This window comes from Podarcis muralis, chromosome 1 (genome assembly GCF_964188315.1).
Source record: "Podarcis muralis chromosome 1, rPodMur119.hap1.1, whole genome shotgun sequence".
Classification (NCBI taxonomy): Eukaryota; Metazoa; Chordata; class Lepidosauria; order Squamata; family Lacertidae; genus Podarcis; species Podarcis muralis.
This window is the reverse complement of record NC_135655.1, coordinates 71,498,427-71,517,236: the sequence shown is the minus strand read 5'-3', so window position 1 is coordinate 71,517,236 and position 18,810 is coordinate 71,498,427. Positions and strand designations below refer to the sequence as shown.

At 41.9% G+C, this 18,810-nt stretch overlaps 3 protein-coding genes across 12 annotated transcripts in view; 2 read left to right on the top strand and 1 right to left on the bottom strand.

Moving 5' to 3' along the window:
* Window positions 1-406, top strand: part of ABCC8 (ATP binding cassette subfamily C member 8) — a 57,650-nt gene extending 57,244 nt beyond the window's left edge. For all 6 annotated transcript variants that reach the window (XM_028732671.2, XM_028732663.2, XM_028732653.2 and 3 more), the window contains one exon: window positions 178-406. In XM_028732671.2, coding sequence (XP_028588504.2) covers window positions 178-315 — 138 coding nt within the window. In that variant the 3' untranslated portion in view covers window positions 316-406. The remainder of the gene's footprint in view (window positions 1-177) is intronic.
* Window positions 407-5,192: 4,786 nt separating this feature from the next.
* Window positions 5,193-16,270, top strand: KCNJ11 (potassium inwardly rectifying channel subfamily J member 11). 4 transcript variants are annotated; one of them, XM_077930995.1, is made up of 3 exons: window positions 5,193-6,690; window positions 14,789-14,928; window positions 16,028-16,270. In XM_077930995.1, the coding sequence occupies exons 1-2, from the start codon at window positions 5,543-5,545 to the stop codon at window positions 14,850-14,852; spliced, it is 1,212 nt and encodes a 403-aa protein (XP_077787121.1). In that variant the 5' UTR covers window positions 5,193-5,542; the 3' UTR covers window positions 14,853-14,928; window positions 16,028-16,270. The 4 variants fall into 4 exon arrangements, with proteins under 4 accessions (XP_077787121.1, XP_077787115.1, XP_077787132.1 ...); XM_077930989.1 differs by having other exon boundaries at window positions 14,789-14,946; XM_077931006.1 differs by lacking the exon at window positions 16,028-16,270 and adding an exon at window positions 13,490-13,762 and having other exon boundaries at window positions 5,195-6,819; window positions 14,789-14,929.
* Window positions 15,706-18,810, bottom strand: part of NCR3LG1 (natural killer cell cytotoxicity receptor 3 ligand 1) — a 19,683-nt gene continuing 16,578 nt past the window's right edge. For both annotated transcript variants that reach the window (XM_077930968.1, XM_077930969.1), the window contains one exon: window positions 15,706-18,468. In XM_077930968.1, the coding sequence (XP_077787094.1) occupies window positions 18,152-18,468 (317 nt within the window). In that variant the 3' untranslated portion in view covers window positions 15,706-18,151. The remainder of the gene's footprint in view (window positions 18,469-18,810) is intronic.

The window sequence follows — 18,810 nt, the reverse complement described above, 5'->3', positions numbered from 1 at the left end:
CTGCCTTGATCAATGAAGTGCTAATTACATTCCAATGAGCTAAGAGGTTTTTGGCAGAACTGAATCATTTTTTTCTCATACTTGTATTTTATAATAAACTAAAAGTATATCTATCACAGATGGTTACATATATAATTATAATTCTCATCCTATCTATTTCATTATTATTTTTTGTAGCACCGGGTACACACCATTCTTAATGCAGATATGGTTATTGTAATGAAGAGAGGAGTTATTCTGGAATATGACAAACCAGAGGTTCTTCTGGAACAAGAAGATAGTGTGTTTGCTTCTTTTGTCCAAGCGGACAAGTAAATATAAATAAATTAAATATTTGCAAGTGCAATTTTATTATCCATTTTATAATTCAGTAAATTACCTGTAAATAAAAAGCAATTTAATAATATAGGGCTGAGTCTCTTCATTCTGGGGAGATGGGGGTCGGGACCAAAAATGGTTTACCTTTTAAGTATGAATACATTGTCCTGCTCTGTGAATTTCTTCAAGCAGTCATTTTTTTTAGTAATTATTTTTTTTAACAAATATTTATTCAAGGTTTTTTACATTTATCACCCAACACATATAATCCCACCCCCAACAATACAATAAACAAACAAAAAAGATGTAACAAGAAAAGGACATACAAAAAAGAGGAAAAAAACAAAAAACAAAATTGTAACATCAAATCCAAATTCTTAATGTTCATACTTTCCTCACTTTTCGACTTCCTCACATCTTCCGTTCCTGCTTTCCAGGTTTGTAAAATTCTAAACAGCAAATTATCACCTTGTTTCAATTTCTTATTTATATTTTCCCCATATTATGTCTCTAAATTTAAGTTTATTTTCCAAAAGCTTGAATACTTAATTAGGCATAATATTAACCAAAAAATTAACTTTTTCTCAAATTTCACCTATTCTCAAATTCTTATCAACTAACTTACTGATGCCACATTTATTTTTACTCTTGCATCATCTTAACACTCATACAATTTACAATGTTTTTGTAAATAGTCCTTGAATTTCTTCCAATCCTCTTCCACTGCTTCCTCTCCCAGGTCGCGGATTCTGCCAGTCATTTTTTAGTAATTATTGCTTGTTTTTGTTTATTTAACCTGATTTATACCAAAGCTGTGTCACAGTGGATCAAACTATTACAAGAACCACTAAGGTACAAAATTAAGTTTAAACAATGAGGCTTTTAAATAAAGGAACAAACCCACCCCTTATCTGAAAGTTATCATTTCAGATAATACCATATCCAACCATCATTTTCTTATCCCTAAGCAGGAACAGGTAATTCAAAAGGGAGATTTCATAACTGTATCAACAACATGTCCTTATGTGACCCTGTCATACAGATATGCAACACAGGTTAAGTGGACAATGGAAAACACTATAAAAATGAAAACAGCCTCACAATCATAGGAGACAACTCCTAGGAACCCTGTCTTGTACACTCATATGATTTATGCACCTGTTTCATTGACCACATGCAGATCAGGAGTCGGGATGGCATGGATGAGCATGTTTTCCAACTACATGTTCAATGTCACACTGAAAAGTGTTTCAATTAATCCATCAATCAATGGGTGTAGTACTGTTCAGGGGTGGAGGGGAAGTATTAACAATTTCCCAGGTACAAAATATATTATAACCAGTGTTGGGGATCTGAACTATCTCTGTAACATAAATACAACCTTGAGGAAAATCATGCGGGACACTACACAACAAATTAGTATTTCATACACAGGCACTGAAAATCAACTGTGCAGAGAGGCTGAAAGAAGCAATAAAAGTAACATCAATGACACCCCCTCTGAGCAAGAACCACAGGGCACTGGGATGATAGCTTCCCCTGCAGTGTGTGCCCATCTGCTCCAATATCTGAATCAACCATGCTGATCCTCCACAAAGCTAAGATTTATGCTCTTGTGCTGATCAAAGCAAAAAACAAAACAAAACCCTGTTTGAAACTGACAAAATGAAGCATTACAAAGCAAATTCTTAGGAAGAATTACCTTCATCCTAACCTCACCCTCCAATTAGTTCATACTGAACAACCTATGTAATATTTTGAAAATACTGTCCCAGAAGATTATGACCACAATTAATTTCATCAAGATCTAAGCACTTATATAATCTAAAATAAGTTAATGATGTGTTAATGACTAAAAAAAACAATTGAGTAGCATTCAACATTTATGGCTCACAGTAAACCCAATGAAATTACTGGACCTGAGTAAAACTTGTTTAGTCGTTTAGTCGTGTCTGACTCTTCGTGACCCCATGGACCAGAGCACGCCAGGCACTTCTGTCCTCCACTGCCTCCCGCAGTTTGATCAAATTCATGCTGGTAGCTTCAAGAACACCATCCAACCATCTCATCCTCTGTCGTCCCCTTCTCCTTGTGCCCTCCATCTTTCCCAACATCAGGGTCTTTTCCAGGGAGTCTTCTCTTCTCATGAGGTGGCCAAAGTATTGGAGCCTCAGCTTCACGATCTGTCCTTCCAGTGAGCACTCAGGGCTGATTTCCTTAAGAATGGATACGTTTGATCTTCTTGCAGTCCATGGGACTCTCAAGAGTCTCCTCCAGCACCATAATTCAAAAGCATCAATTCTTCGGCGATCAGCCTTCTTTATGGTCCAGCTCTCACTTCCATACATCACTACTGGGAAAACCATAGCTTTTACTATACGGACCTTTGTTGGCAAGGTGATGTCTCTACTTTTTAAGATGTTGTCTAGGTTAGCTGAAGGCAAAACCCAATATGTATACCCTGCTAGATTATATATATTGCAGACTATTAATATTGTGCAAGAACCAACAAACTTCTAAAAGGCCAAACAACCTCCAATAATATAAATTCTTCTAGGAGATACAGCAATGAAAGTCTGTTGCTTCAGTGCTAAATCACAGTTTACTATATTATAACATTTTAAAAAATGTAAGCTGTTGAAAGTAGGTCTGATGCACTCTCAAAAATAAATATTCTATAGTAAAATAAGGCCGAGTACTTATGTACCTGCACAGGTGGTGATGTTAATTCTAATAAATTCTAAATTACCACAGGTAACAGAACACTGCACAAATTTATAACAGAAGATTTATGCATAAAGACAACCCCATATGCAATTAAATACTATTTTACACCTCCCTTTGGGAGGGTGCTTTTTAATGCCCTGCAAAGTACTTCAATGGATATGTCTAATATTAACTGTTTTTACCTTACTTGGAGTATACCTGTGTGCTTGGTATATAATCTTAAAATATCCCTTCAGTGAAAGATGAAAAGAAGTGCCTGAACACTTAAGCAGCTCAGCAGTCCCAAGGACACTAAAAATAATCAAGTAGCCAGAGAAAGCTCTTGAACTTTACCCAGATCTTCTGTTCAGGAAACAGTTGTGGAGAGCTTGGGCAAACCAATTACCAGTGATAATGGGAACTGTAACATTTGTTAAACAAGGAAACTAGCATTTGCACATCAAGAGACTGATGCATAAAGGCAGGCACGCGCACGCACACACACACACACACACACACCCTCCTCTAATGTTCATTTTAATGAAGTTCATTCCCACTGCTTCTGAGACCAAATGGAATAAGAGAGCACCAACAAGTAAGCAATTATGCCACCACCTCCCTTTCCACATTAATCTGTGTGCATTCTTCCTCCGGGTGATACACTAGAAAGGGGTAGGCACTCCTCCACTGTATAGGTCATGGGTGAGGAGCCTCCAGCCCACAGCCCAAATTTGCCCCAACACCACATGCACCTGCCCCACACACCTGAAGTTATATGTGACATCAGTTGTGGGACAGGTGACACAGCTGGATTTGCTACATGACTGAGTTCCCTATGAAGAATCAATTGCGTGGTTGATCCCTGAAGAAAGCAGGGCTGAGGTCACCTCTGAAGTGATCAGCTGTACAGCTGAGTTGATGGCCTCACTCTTGCTGACCTTGTCTAATCCTCTTTTAAGACATCCAAGTTGGTGGCCGTCACTACACCTAGTGGAAGTGAAGCCTGTAATTTAACTATGTGCTGTGTGAAAAAAACTTTTTATCTTGTCTCCTGGCTCTTCCAACATTCAGCTTCATTGGACTGCCCTGAGTACAGTGATACCTCAGGTTACAAACACTTCAGGTTACGGAAATAGTACCTCGGGTTGAGAACTTTGTCCCAGGATGAGAACAGAAATTGTGCAGCAGCAGCGTGACAGGAGGCCCCATTAGCGAAAGTGCACCTCAGGTTAAGAACAGTTTCGGGTTAAGAACAGACCTCCAGAACACATTAAGTTTGTAACCAGAGGTACCACTGTATTACAACTCTATCCATGCCATGTCTAATCTCATATACCACTTACTCACCATTTCTCAAAATAAAAAGCCCTAAATATTGTTACATTAGAGAGAAATTGCTCCAGACTTCCTCTCTATTCTGCACTGCAGTGAGTGGCTGGTATTGATAAATAAAAGAAGCAGCTTATCTGAGCAGGTGCACTGAGCAAGAGTTCTAGGGCTCTTTGCATATGAACACTTGATCCCTCCTCCCCGTCCATCCATCATGGCAGCTAGGAGGATGGGGATGTTTCACCTGGGAAAGACAAGGTTAAGGGGAGGAAGACAGTGGTCTTCAAAGATTCACTGCTTCTGCACCAAGCAAGGGCCTGGTTTAGGGAAGCTTAGGGAAGCTTTTAATGTTTAATAGATTATCGTATTTTAATATTCTGTTGGAAGCCACCCAGAGTGGCTGGAGAAACCCAGCCAGATGGGCGGGGTATAAATAACTTCTTCTTCTATGATGATGATGATGATGATGATGATGATGGAACATAAGAAGCTGCCTTGTACCACGTCAAAGCAACGGCCTAACTATCTCAGTAATGTCTACACTGGTTGGCAGCAGCTCTTAAGGGTTACAGCCAGGAGACTCCCCAGCCACACCTGGAGACGCCAGGGACCGGACGTGGGACCTTTCTCTTGCAAAGCAGTTAGCTGCTGTGCCAGGGCCTTGCCTAGGTGAGCGCCCAGTTCCCGTGCAACCCCGTGACCCTATGATCCCTTTTGCGCGCCCTGTTCCTTCGGGTCTTCTTGTGACTGCGCAGCCCTCCCACCATAATGGGTCTCCCTTGCGCGACAGCGCCCCCTGGCGAGCGTTCCGGAGAGTCAGGTTCCCAAGCGCCGCCGCCAGCGGATTTGCCTCTGAACGCGCCTCCTCCACTGCCGCCGGCTTCTCCAAAGCCGGCAGCTCAAGGCAGGCAGGCGATCCCGGCTTGCGGCGGGCTGGTTGGCTGCGAGAGCGAGCGGCGGAAAGCCGCCGCCTTTGCAAAAGCCGGCGAGGGCTGTGATTGGCGTGCGCAGCTGGGGGAGCGCGTCGGGCTTGCAGAGGCGGGCGGGGAAGAGGAGTCGGCCAGGGCAGGCGGAGGGGCGGCGAAGGAGGCACAGCAGCAGCAGGAGCAGCAGCGGCGATGGCTCCCTCCGACAGCGTCCCCGCAGCAGCCACGGGCCGGGGGCTGTAGGAGGAGAGCGCAGGCCAGCCATGCTGTCCCGGAAGGGCATCATCCCGGAGGAGTATGTTCTGACCCGGCTGGCCGAGGATGTCCCGGATCCGTCCCGCTACCGCGCCCGGGAGAGGAGGGCCCGCTTCGTGGGCAAGAACGGCGCGTGCAATGTGGCCCACAAGAACATCCGCGAGCAGGGCCGCTTCCTGCAGGACGTCTTCACCACGCTGGTGGACCTCAAGTGGTCCCACACGCTCCTCATCTTCACCATGTCCTTCCTGTGCAGCTGGCTGCTCTTCGCCATGGTCTGGTGGCTCATCGCCTTCGCGCACGGGGACCTCGACCAGAGCACCCGCCAGCTCCACCTGCAGCCGGGCGACGGGGGGGCGGGAGACTTCGTGCCCTGCGTGACCGACATCCGCTCCTTCACCTCGGCCTTCCTCTTCTCCATCGAGGTGCAGGTGACCATCGGCTTCGGCGGGCGCATGATGACCGAGGAGTGCCCCGCCGCCATCCTCATCCTCATCGTGCAGAACATCGTGGGCCTGGTGATCAACGCCATCATGCTGGGCTGCATCTTCATGAAGACAGCCCAGGCGCACCGGCGCGCCGAGACGCTCATCTTCAGCAAGCACGCCGTGATCGCGCTCCGCCAGGGCAAGCTCTGCTTCATGCTGCGCGTGGGCGATCTGCGCAAGAGCATGATCATCAGCGCCACCATCCGCATGCAGGTGGTGCGGAAGACGGCCAGCCCCGAGGGGGAGGTGGTGCCCCTCCACCAGATCGACATCCAGATGGAGAACCCGGTAGGGGGCAACAGCATCTTCCTGGTCTCCCCGCTCATCATCTGCCACGTGATCGACAGGAACAGCCCTCTGTACGACGTGGCCCCGGACAACCTCCACCACCACGAGGATCTGGAAGTCATCGTCATCCTAGAAGGGGTGGTGGAAACCACCGGCATCACCACTCAAGCCAGGACGTCCTACTTGGCCGACGAGATCCTCTGGGGACAAAGGTTTGTGCCCATAGTGACCGAAGAGGATGGGCAGTACTCGGTAGACTACTCCAAGTTTGGCAACACTGTGAAGGTGCCCACCCCAAGCTGCACTGCCAGGCATCTGGAGGAAAACCAGAGCATCCTGGACAGCATCTCCTTGTCACCTCGGGGCACTATTAGGAAAAGGTCTGTCAGGTTAAAGCCCATGTTTTGCATATCCGATGAACCTTCCTGACACATAGATTCAGCTCCTGTATCAGACACAGCAAGCAAACAGGGGACCCCAATGTGGTATTCAGATTGTGGTTCCACAAGGTAGGTAAGGTATTGTTTGGTGCAAGACAAATGTGCGATTCAGGACATCTAAGGAAAACTGAGCTTGAATCATCTCCCTTTGACTTTCTTATTTATTTGCACAAACACTTGGAGAGGATAAACAATCTGAAGAGAAAGTCGCCTTTTTTGAGAAATCATAGATTTGATATGTTTTTAACTCTTATTATATACAAGCATCTCAGTTCCAGTACAGTAGTAAGTTAAGTAGGCTTAATAATGAAGAAATAAGTTATTAGTATTTATGATAAAAAGAGAGGCTGCATACACAAGGGTGCCTGTTTACACTGCAGTGCTTTATGTCTTAAATAATTATTTAATTTAATCCATAAATAATATTGCATGGTTTATTTTAATTGCACTGAACTAGGTGATGTATAATCTTCATTGGCACTCATTAACTTTGTAATTAAATTCAACTGGAATTAAGTTAATGCCAAAAATATTAGACAATAATAAGATATAGTAGTTGCAGGTGGGGGTTGCAAACAGGAAAATGAAATGTCTTAAGTGTGTTTATTACTCTGTCACATCCAGCCTCCAAATACTACATAACACAAGCATAAACCTTATAAGCTTTTTATTAGTGCTGCCTGCTACTGAAATTGTAGGCGCATTCAGTTTTGACTCAATTTAATCTGAACTAAGGAATTAGATCCTTCATCTTAATTCAAACTCAGTACCCAATATTGATCCTTCTGACCTGAATAAGTAGAATGTCATTTTAAAATAGTGGACATTTTGTACAAAAATACTTTCTAAGATGATTTCTAATGTAACAGACAAATAAATAAGAATATGCAAGCAGTATATTTACACACTCTGTACCCTTTAAATTCAAACCATATTTGTCAATAAATGGCAACAGCAAGATAAAGCAATTTGCTGGCAACGCAATTTGCTTGCCTGCCTGTGATAACAAATCCAAACCTTCATGTGACAGCATCATCTATAAACTTGCAGTAATGTTCTTTGTTTTAATAGAGTTAGACAATACAGAAGGCAGCCTAGTAGACAGAGTGTCATTCTAGGGCTTTGGATACCCAGGAACAAATCTCCACTCACCCATAGGGTTCACCGGATGACCTTGGGCCAGTCAATACTTTCAGCCTCACCTACCTCACAATGTTGCTGCAAGGAGAAAAGAAAAGAGAGAACCATTTGTACAGTGTTGAATTCATTGGAGGAGAGGCGGATATAAAGAAAGTACATAAATTCTTATTGCCACTTATTTGGTACTGATTAATGGGGACAGCTCAGTGACTGCTAATAGAAACATCACACTGAACCTACCAGTAATTGTGGCATTTACCACACCAAAAATGATAATGGAACAAAACTGACAATCAGAGACTAAATCAGTAAATGTGCTTAGATTTTAACTAATTTAATCCAAATAGATGCAATGAAATTAGATCAAATTAAATCAAAATTCTTCAAACTGATCTTATTTAAGTTACTCGACTGAGTGACTATATCGAGTTATGGATCATATATGTATTAATCAAAAAGGGGATATTACCTTATTTTACCAAATAAAACAGTGTAGGAAAAGGAACTGTAATTCCAAATGTAAAGTCTTAAATGCATGTTACATGAGCATGTATGTACCTTTTAATACATTTGCATGCTTTTAAGATATTTGCTACACAAGCAAGTGTGGCATAGCTGTGCAGCCTCTGCACAATATCTAAACAGAAACAGTATGTGGCATGGAATAAAGCAGCAAAACAAAGTTAATGGTTTTATATTCTGGTCACAGAAAAATTAAAAGCTACACATTTTTTTTAAAAAAAGATCAGTAGTGCTCAAATGTCTGTTATTATGATCACATTGTTTAATACAGTTGAGGATTGTTTTGATATCTCACCTTTATGGTTTGCTACATCTGTGTAATTTCTTCCAGCGATGTAAGTGCTCTTAATCTCTTTACAGCCTGCCTCTACTTATCCTTGTTTAATTGTAAAAATGCCACACAGATTTTGTTGATTTCAAATGAAATAAAATTGCTTTCACTCCCTAAAGTGCCCTTATTCAGCATCAAAATGATGTTTGTAAGGTATACTGAAATGTAGCTTTAACATCTAGGCTGCAATTCATTAACCCAGAACACTTGGGTTTAAATTTATTTTAAACTGCTGATTGGGACAAAATAGGTTGTAATCTAACTTGCACCTGCTTTGCCAATTTGTGGAATTGGTTTGCATGCTGAGACACTAGGGAGGTTGCCTTTAGTGGTACTCTAAAATGCAAGAGGTTGCTGTATTGTTGCTGACTTAAACAGTGAGATTCTAAAACAGCTGTTAAATCAAGCATGTGATATAATTCTCTCATAGGTCTGGATGAGGATGTGCATGAGCCTATTCATGCAACTTTTTGTGTCTCCAATTGCTTGAGGAAATCTATATATTCATAGATTCCCTTTGTTCTGTGTATCATTAGCTGGGGAACACGGAAGGAGAAATTTAGAATAATTGCTCTCAGGGCCCAGTGCTACTGAGGCTGTCATTGCAAGAGACCTGGCTTTGTATATTTGCAGAATGACAGATGGCCAAAGAAATGGATAGTCAAAAATATTATGACAGACAGGAATAACATTTGGGTCATTGCTGAATTTAAAATGTCTATTCCTGTTATATTTAAAAGAAAAATGCAAAACTATAATGACAAAATATGTTAGTACACACCTTGCTTCCCTTTGTTAACAAATAAGTTGATAACTTTAGGTTGCAATCAGATATACACTTACCTGGGAGTAAGTCCCACTGAAATCAATGGGGCCTACCTCTGAGCAGATATGTGTAGGACTGCCCTGTTAATTAAACAGCAATAAATTTATTCCTTATGAATTCTGGTTATGTGTATTCCTTGGGTTCTTTATTTGAAGTCTTAATAACAATATACTAACCCTATTTCTCCCTATGCACACTTATTCAATCAAGGTTGTTTCCTTTTTTTCTATAATATCAGAGGTACCATTGAGGAAAGCAAGTAGATAGTCAAACCATCTCTCCCCACATGTTTCAGGTCATATGTTGTGATTTCTCAGGGGTGCCTTCTCTGCCTTGCCAACTCCCTGGCTCCGTACCAGGTGTGAGGAGCAGTCAGCCTTCCAGATGCTGATGAACTACAGCTCCTGCAATCCCAGCCCATTGGCTTGCTGGAGCTGATGGGAGTTGTAGTTCAGCAGTTCTGAAGGGCCCAAGGTTCCCCGGATCTGTTTTACATGCTCACAATATAGGTTGGGGCTATCATTCCTTCACCTCTACCACCTACACAAATCACTGAACAATCTTTCAGGGTTAGGAAGCAATTCCTAACTGATCTACAAGTGGATATTGCTACATGCCAAAATGTAAGCCCCACTCACTATGCCTAAGTAAGTGGCACAAGTGTATTCAATGTGCAAATGCAAATTAAAGCTAAGGGAGAAAGTTGTGGCATTGGTATGCTGACTTTGGTCAGTGGAAAAGACAACTTGGATAACAGGGTTGTTTCAGCTAGGTCATTCCATTAGGTGGAGTAGGATTAGTTGCCTTAGATTTGGGATGTCATAAATGGGAAGCAAACAAAGTTATTTATTACTGTTGCCTTGGATACTGTGCACCTTGATGTGAGGAGAGTGCCATTCGCTGCTCTCCTTCAGGCAGCAAAATGATTCTAGCCAGACCTAGAATGAGAGCAGTTGTTTTGGCGTGCAAGATTATTGTGGACACTGAGCACCTGTGAAGGATACTTGTAGAGAGAGGCATTAGTGCTGGTGAATAGATTTTGTCACACTATATAAGGACTGGTGGTGAAGGATATTTTCAAAAGCTGTCCACAGGGACTTCTCCCTTCAAAACTAATGATTTTTTTTTTCCTGTGAGAGGAATAAATGCAGCCCATGGGTATCTTCTGGGTGAAGGGTTTGGTCCTCAGAGCCATTTACACAGAAAAATATTAAAATGAAGGAGCCAAGTTTTTCCCCATATCCCTTGTCCCAACATTTCCCAAGCCTGGCTCCTCCCTTCTCCTTTAGGTAATTCTGGGCACCAGCTCTTATCCTCCTTAGTTCAGGTATTAAAAATCCACTAGCACCCCATTCCTGATTAAAAAATGACAACAGAGATGTCCCAAGAACTTCCCATTTCTGGGGCTGCTGCAGTCAAAGCTCAAATGGCAGCAACAACAGACGGGTTCCTTTTCCACTTAATTCACCTCATAACCTGCATCAGTCCAATCCATAAGACATATGAACAAAACCTCACGGTGTCCTTTCACATGTCCAGTGGGGAAACTGGTCATGTGAATCCACCCTTACACTGTTTAGTGTGTTGTGTTTCTACAGTTAGCATCTCCCCACACCCCTACCCCCCGGTCATTACTTCGCTGTAGCTCTTGTAACCTATCAATTAGCTCAGTCCACAACCCAGTTTAAAGCATACTCACCATCTTAGTTCCGTGTAAAGATGTACCTTTTTCTTCTGTTATGATGGCTTCTGTATTCTTAACCAGCTTAGTGATAGAAATTGAACAGAGGGCGTATTTGTCCTGAAACGTCAAAGTGCTGTCAGCACAAAAGGTGGCAAATCTGCGAAGACTACCCTGGCCCATAAAAAAAACCGTCAACTTGCTTTTCAACTCCAATTCTGTAGACACTTACACAGGAGTCCCACAGAACCTGGCACTAAGTACTTCTGAGTAGACAGACATAAAGTTGCACAGTTAGCTGATATTTATTATTATTATAATTATTATTATTTATTATGAAAATTGATTCAGCCTCATTTAGACCAAAATTATTTTAAATCCAGACCTTATGTGGGTTGTTGATCATCTTGGTTTATTCCTGAACTTCCTGTATTACAACCTCACCTGTCTGACTAGGGCATGCAAAGCCCCTGTAGAAAGTTTGGATAAATGCAATTATAAATAGGCTTTATTGACTCAAATGCCCAAGTATCACGTCTCTGATAAATATATCCTCTAAATGTAATGGGAACATGTCAAAGAAGGAAAGAAATATTAAAAAGTGCTTTAAATAAGATTGATTTAAACATCAGTTCTGTCCTAAGGTTCTAATAAATGGCATGCAATTTGAATAAGAACAATGGCTTGGAACGTACCATCTCATGCTAAAATGAGAATTGTATCACATAACTTTTCATTCATTTCAAATTAATGGTCTTTCAAATGCAAGCCACAAATATGCTTTGAGAGATGTTCAGTGATTCATATTAACCTAATCTGAAAAAGCAATACAAATGCCATTGCAAGAAAGCACTAGACAGTGGTTTTATGAAACGTGGTTTTGATGTCAAAAAAGCACACACAAATATAAATGTGAAATTAATTTCACACAGAAATAGGGCTGCCACTTCCTTTTATCCTGTGCAAAACGTTGCAACTGAGCATGAGACGCTTAATCTCAGGGTTGTGGGTTTGAGCCCCCCATTGGGGAAAAGATTCCTGCATTGCATGAGATTGGACTAGATGAATTTCGTAGTCCCAACTCTACAATTCTATGCTCTTTGAAGCTTCTCTCATCACAGCATTTGCATGCCTGTTGATTTTGCATTTCTGTCCATGACGCACCTGCTAAATGCAAGAGTCCTAGCAGCAGGAGGGGTAGGAGCAATCCCACCAAAACCTTCCCCCCCACCCCACCCCACCGGGTTAGTAATCAAGGGGTTAAAAAGAATTCCAATGAGGAGAGGCAAACACAATACAAGCAAAGTTATATCAGTTTTTCATCAGCTTCTCTCAGTAAAGAAAAATATGAGCTTTTAAATCCCAATATAATGAAAGAAAAACCCAAGCTTTGCTACACTATAACTCTGTATCCAGAAAGGGTGATGTATCCAAGGAAGGAGGCTTGTGGAAACAGAACTCATTTCTAGATTGTGTATTCGAAAGCAAAAAGTGCTACGTGAAATGTGGGGTGATCAACAATACCCACATCCAGCACCTAAGGCTGAAGACGTGGGCAAGGCCAAGGAGAAGATCAGCTATGCCAACTCTGACAGCACTAATCTATTTGGAGTGTAGGGAACTGAATCCAGGCCTATCTGTTCTCCCTGTTGACAGCAGCAACTGTCCATTTAGTTCTGCTGCTGCAAAGATCCTCATGTACATTAGATACATACTTCAAACTAGAAACGTAACTTGCCTTGATCCGTTAGATGAAGAGTGGGGCAAAAGATGGACAGTTAAACTATGCTTGGCAAAACAAGGCAGAATCTGTTGCTCTATCCTGCATACCTTATAACAACACCATGCAGAGGACCAGAGAACATCCCTCCTCTGAAAGATCTACAGTGGTACCTCGGGTTACATACGCTTCAGGTTACAGACTCTGCTAACCCAGAAACAGTACCTCGGGTTAAGAACTTTGCTTCAGGATGAGAACAGAAAACGTGCTCCGGCGGTTTAACCCACAGAGCCACCTGCGTCCCTTATAGAGCAATAGTTGGCATTTAATTGTTGGATCCTTAAAGCTGCAGAAGTTTGGAACCAGTGCCATAAAGGCAAATCTGGAACCTCAGGAGCCCTTGAATGAGTAGCCAAGACAGATTAAATAATGAGAAGTCAGATTTGGTATGGCCTTCACAAGGCAGAACATTTAGGAGAAAACTGAACACATTAAAAGTCTGTGTCCTTCGCTGTGCAGCTCCTTCACAGCAATATTTCAGCTCTGCTGGAACAAGCTGAAAGTCTGCCAACGGAGGAGGAGCTGATTGAGGTGTCAGCACACACACACAAAATAAACAGGAGAATTTTGGCTTCACAGAATTCAGCAAGACTTCCATTATTGCTTGCTTCACTAAAGACAGCACTTCTGTGAAGGGCAGGAGGGAAATTCACAACTACTTGCCTCCTCATGAGTTACCAATGCGAAGAATCCAGGTTCAGTGAAATAAGATCACGGTTGTTCAAGCCTTTGGTATGTCCTCAAGAAGATCTCCATGTCAGAGAAGTGCCTGCCTTCAGTGAGCTGTCTCTTGGTAGCCTACTGAGTAGTACTAATAATATATAATAAACACAAGGCTTGTTTATTACATAGCATTACTCAGATTTTATAACCGCCTTTTACTGTATCTTTTATTGAACTGTTGCCTGCATAATGCTTGTTTTAGTACTGAAAAAATCCCCACAAAGGTATTGTTCATAGTAAAATCATGCATTTGAAAATTTTATATAATTTTTATTCCTGGACTGCAAGGTTCCAATGCAGGTTCCTTCCACCTCCTGCATATGAAATATTTTCATAGTATTTTCGTAAAAGAAAATCATGAGGTTCAGAATAAAGGGACTCAAGAGTTTGAGGCTGCTGTTTTTATCTTGATTATTTCATCATTTATAGAGCATTGGCTGCTAGTTGCAAGTCTTAAAAGTAAGACAAGTAAACAAAAATATTTTCTTGATCTAAATCTGCTTGAACAGATTTAATGCAACCATCAGCCTGTGAACCAGATACAGCCCTTGAATATTTTATTTTTATTTTTATTATTTGCCTTAGAGGCTCCACAGAAATCTTTTCAGGTTGTAAGAGATTTCCTACTAATGTTTAAAATTCTGAAAGAGAGTGCCATCTAGCGGATTTCCCCTCCATTACTAACATACTATCATAGAAGAAGTGGAATCAGTGAAAGTTCTACCTCCCTTGGAGTTCTAAATGGTGCAGAGACTATCCTAAACGGAAAACGACTACCCTGAAGGATGCCTTACTGAGGCAAGCATCATTCTGGGGGACTAAAAATTAGGCAGGGCAGACAATGGAGAGAATTTTCAAGCAATCCTTGCACTCTGAGCTATGGCAGCTTTGCTTCAGGGGAAAACTAGTTGGGAGAGCCAGTTGGCAAATTCAAAGCAGTAAATGTTTAATGGACTCCCTCTATGATTCTGTGTACTATTTTTGATTCAGTAGCAAGATGGGATACATGTTACTAAATGGCATGCCCTGTCCCAGACACAGGCTATTAAAAGACAAGAAGAGATCGAGAAGGAATTTATGGAGATTGCAAGCTTCGTGAATCTTCAGATGAGGGGAAACTGCAAACACTCATTCAAAGAGTGAAGCATGATCAACTTTTAAGGATGCTAAATCAGGTGTGGTGCCAGACTGAGGTATTTTAAATCAGCTGCTTTCTACTTGCCTTTCAAAAAACAATGATGGGCATTTTAAGATGAGGGTATGTGTTTGGAACAGGGTTCTGACCTGATTCCTCCATGGGTGAATGGCTGCACTTGTATGAAGATGAATCATGCCATCCACAAACCATCTTAAAGTAATAACAGAATATCCCATTCAAATGTTTAAAATCAGTTGGAATTATGCTTGTTCTTAATTCTAACAGCACCAAGTCTCTTTTAAATAATGCTCCGAGCAGCCTACGCACAATAGTACGGAAAAAACCTAACCAATTGACATGATATGGAGTTGTGCATTTACAGGTACTTACAATTTTTGAAGCTACACAGACCTGTTTGTGTGTGTAGATCAAATGCCTAACTTGCTTGAAACATCTGGAGCTAAGATAGAACATCCATTTCTACTGCAACAGTATCTTCTGATGTTATTTACTTTTACTGTAATCTGGTCCTTATTTGAAGATTAATGAAACTATTATCAGTAACCATTCTTAGCAATTCCAGAAGAACCATTGGCCTGATCCAATGGGCTCTTCTTATGTTTTTACTGTAATATCTGTCACAGCACTAATGGAAACTGCCCACAGCAGGAAAAGATGTTAGCTTTTCATCACCTTTCAAAACAAAGTATTGAAATGAAAATTCTAAGAAACTGGAGAATGTTTTCAGTAGAGATTTAGATTCATTTTACCTGTTCTCACCATGAGTAACATTCAGAACTTACCAACTCCAGAATAGGTTTGCTGATAATTTTATTTATTTATAAAAAGCATTTGCAAACAGACATTGCATGAAAAATATAAAGGCAGTGTACAAAAAGATTGTTGAGAGTTTTGGTGGGAGAGGGGTAGGCTGTATGCCCGAGTCCGTCCTACTTCCTGGATCCCGCAATGATTCAATTGTTGGAATAACCAGGCCTGGTACCTGGCAACCTAAGTATGCGCTGCTATGGTAACAAAGGAAGTGGCTCTGTGTCAGAGGCCAAATGGGTGGGGGCCCCTACCTCAATGGTCTGTTAGTTAGAAAGCTTCTCAGCAGTGCCTCTCTTTTTTTTAAGGAAAAAGGATGCCAGTACTCACCATGAAGTTGTTACAGCATGTGCCACACTTTTAACATCTGAAGACGAAAAAGGCACCGGTACTGCATGCTCTTGAGTACCCCCAGGGGGGAAAAGCACTGCTTCTCAGTCTCCTGATGTAGTAAACAACTTTTTCAGAACATCAATCCGCCATGCTGTGAGCCTCTCCATCGTAGGCTCAGGTTGTATATATTTCTAAATAAACCATATATCCTGAAGTCACTACAGTCTCTGCTATCCCTCATTGCAAAGAAAACCTGCGCCCCAGGTAAGCACCTGGAATCTCACACTGCTAGGAGATTGGGATGGCATGCAACAATAAGCCCTACTAAACACAATGGCACTTACTTCTGAGTAAACCTGAATAGCATGACACTGTTGCGGTCTTCAATACTTTCAGCAAATGCTCACTACCTGTTCTCAAGGAGAAAACACTCACCTTGGGAATCAAGAAGGAAGGAAGGGAATTACAGGTTCAGTCCATGGCATCTTCAGGTAGACCCTAAGAAAGGGCTCTGTTTGAAACTCTACTGCCAGTCAGTATCAATAATACTAAGTGACCTGAGAAGACAGGAGTGCCTGGCGTGCTCTGGTCCATGGGGTCACGAAGAGTCGGACACGACTAAACGACTAAACAAGTGACCTGGGCCAATAGTCTGACTCAGTATAAGACAACTTCCTACAGTCCTATGGCAGGACAGCAGCTCTCCTGAACATGACACTCAAGGGTGTGATAGAAGGCACAGAGCTCAGGGCTCGAGGGAGCAGAATCGAGGGAGGAAGCTTCCAAGAGTGACTATGCTGCCTTTAAACTGCTTTTTAATTTGAGCAGGGGTGCTCCTTGCTGCAAGTGCTCACATCCCTATTTGGCACCAGTTGTACATCTCTGAAGAGACACTTCTACAAGATGCTCCCCCACCCCTTTCTGCCAGCTGTCTAACTTCTGATCAAGGCCCCTGGAGATGAGCTCATTACTTGGGCAGGTTTGTTTGGGAGTAAGCTTCTGAAAACTGAATTTCAAGCCATTATGCAGGGTGGGGGGGAGGGACCCCCCCCTACGTTCTCTAAAATAATAACATTCAACTTCCACTCTAAAAGTTCTCCTAAATCTGTGCCATGGCCACCATCCCTTACTCCCTCTAGACACTTAACAATTAGCTATTATATTAAGCAAATATACCAACATTTGTTTGTTTCAGTATTATGGACAAGGTTACCTAGTTACTTCAACATAGTAATACGGGTTGCCCCTTTTCTTTCCATCCCAGTTAAGCCTTAACCAATGAGGTCACTGCTAGAAGCCTTTTCTATCAGACATAGAAACACAAAAGCTGCCTTACGCTGAGATAGACAACTGGTCTATCCAGCTCAATATTGTCTACACTGACAGGCAGCAGCTCTTCAGGGTTTCAGGCAGGAGTGCCTCCCAACCCTACTTGAGAGATGCTGGGAACTGAATCTGGGGCCTTCTGCAAGCAAGGTCTGCACTTGAGCTATGGCCCTTCTTTTACCATTGAGCTAGGTCCTTTACTGATTTATTTAAGTGCAACTGTATTTTTACTCCTTCCTGTCCTGCTCAACGACAACTCCTGAACTTGCTTTGCTGGCCAGTGCTCAGCTAGATATATCCACCAATTAAAATATCCTTACTCTCAGTCCCTCTTTTGTGTACTGAAAATTGTACCACTGTCCTGTTACAGCTTATCACTGAACCAGAGTGGAGACTTTCAACATCATCATCACCCCCCATACATTATATTATGCTATACAGTATTTCATTATATTATATTATTTCATTACATACATTACAACCTCATTAATATAATCAGGTTTTCTTCACATAGGGCTTCAAAGCAGGGGTGCCAACTTGAATAAAATATTGTGAGAGCCCAGGTAAGCCCCACCCTACATAATCAATCACATGACGCAGTGCACATACACCATTTGAATGGGAATGCCCATCAATTTTGTGGGGGCCCACAAAACAGGATCGACAGGACCCACACACCTCATGGAAGCAAGCAGGGGATGTATGAAAGCAGCCTGCAGTAGATTTTTCCTGTGGTTCTTTTTGTATATTCACTGTCTTTATACAATGATTTCTCAAAGTTCTAAATGAAAGGTTTTATCCAAGGTTTCATTATTTGCATCTACATAAACTTCACATTTGATTTCATATTTTTTCTTATCTTTTTCGGTTGTAATGATCACATACGAAATAAAACCAGATCCATCGCCACAGTTTTCATTCTGTATTTTATCATCAACTGGATATACTCCGTTAAACCAGCAAACAATGGCATCCTCTGCTCTTATTCCAGGTACAAAACAGCGAAGAGTCACCTCGCCTGTCTTTGGGTTGCTGGTGACACATTCTATCTTTATAGGCTGAGCTGGTTCTTCAATGGGGGGCTTAGGATCTAGAGAGAGGGAATAGGAAATTGAATAGGAAATTGCTCTTGAAGTACATACCTGGAAGAGGCATCTCGCTAACATTAAGCATCCCTGATTGTGATGTTCAGTTTCCAATCCTTTGCATATTTTCCTCAAGTCAGATAATTTGAACTTTCTGTTCACATTGCATTATGTCTGTTCCCTACCCAGCCACTGCTTAGTGCTGTGAATGGAAGCTACAGTCAAGACATTGGCAATTAAGGATTGAAAAGGAATAGCAATGCACTGGGGAACTAGAGTGGTTGTAAGAATGACTGACAGCAGTGGAATGTAATGGATTGCTGGCTGGAGTCAAAGTAAGTGACAGC

Coding starts and splice junctions, on each gene's coding strand:
- KCNJ11 (XM_077930995.1), top strand. CDS start 5,543: ATGCTGTCCCGGAAGGGCATCATCCCGGAGGAGTATGTTCTGACCCGG. Junction 6,691..14,788: donor CGGGGCACTATTAGGAAAAG/GTCTGTCAGGTT, acceptor GCCCTGTCCCAG/ACACAGGCTATTAAAAGACA.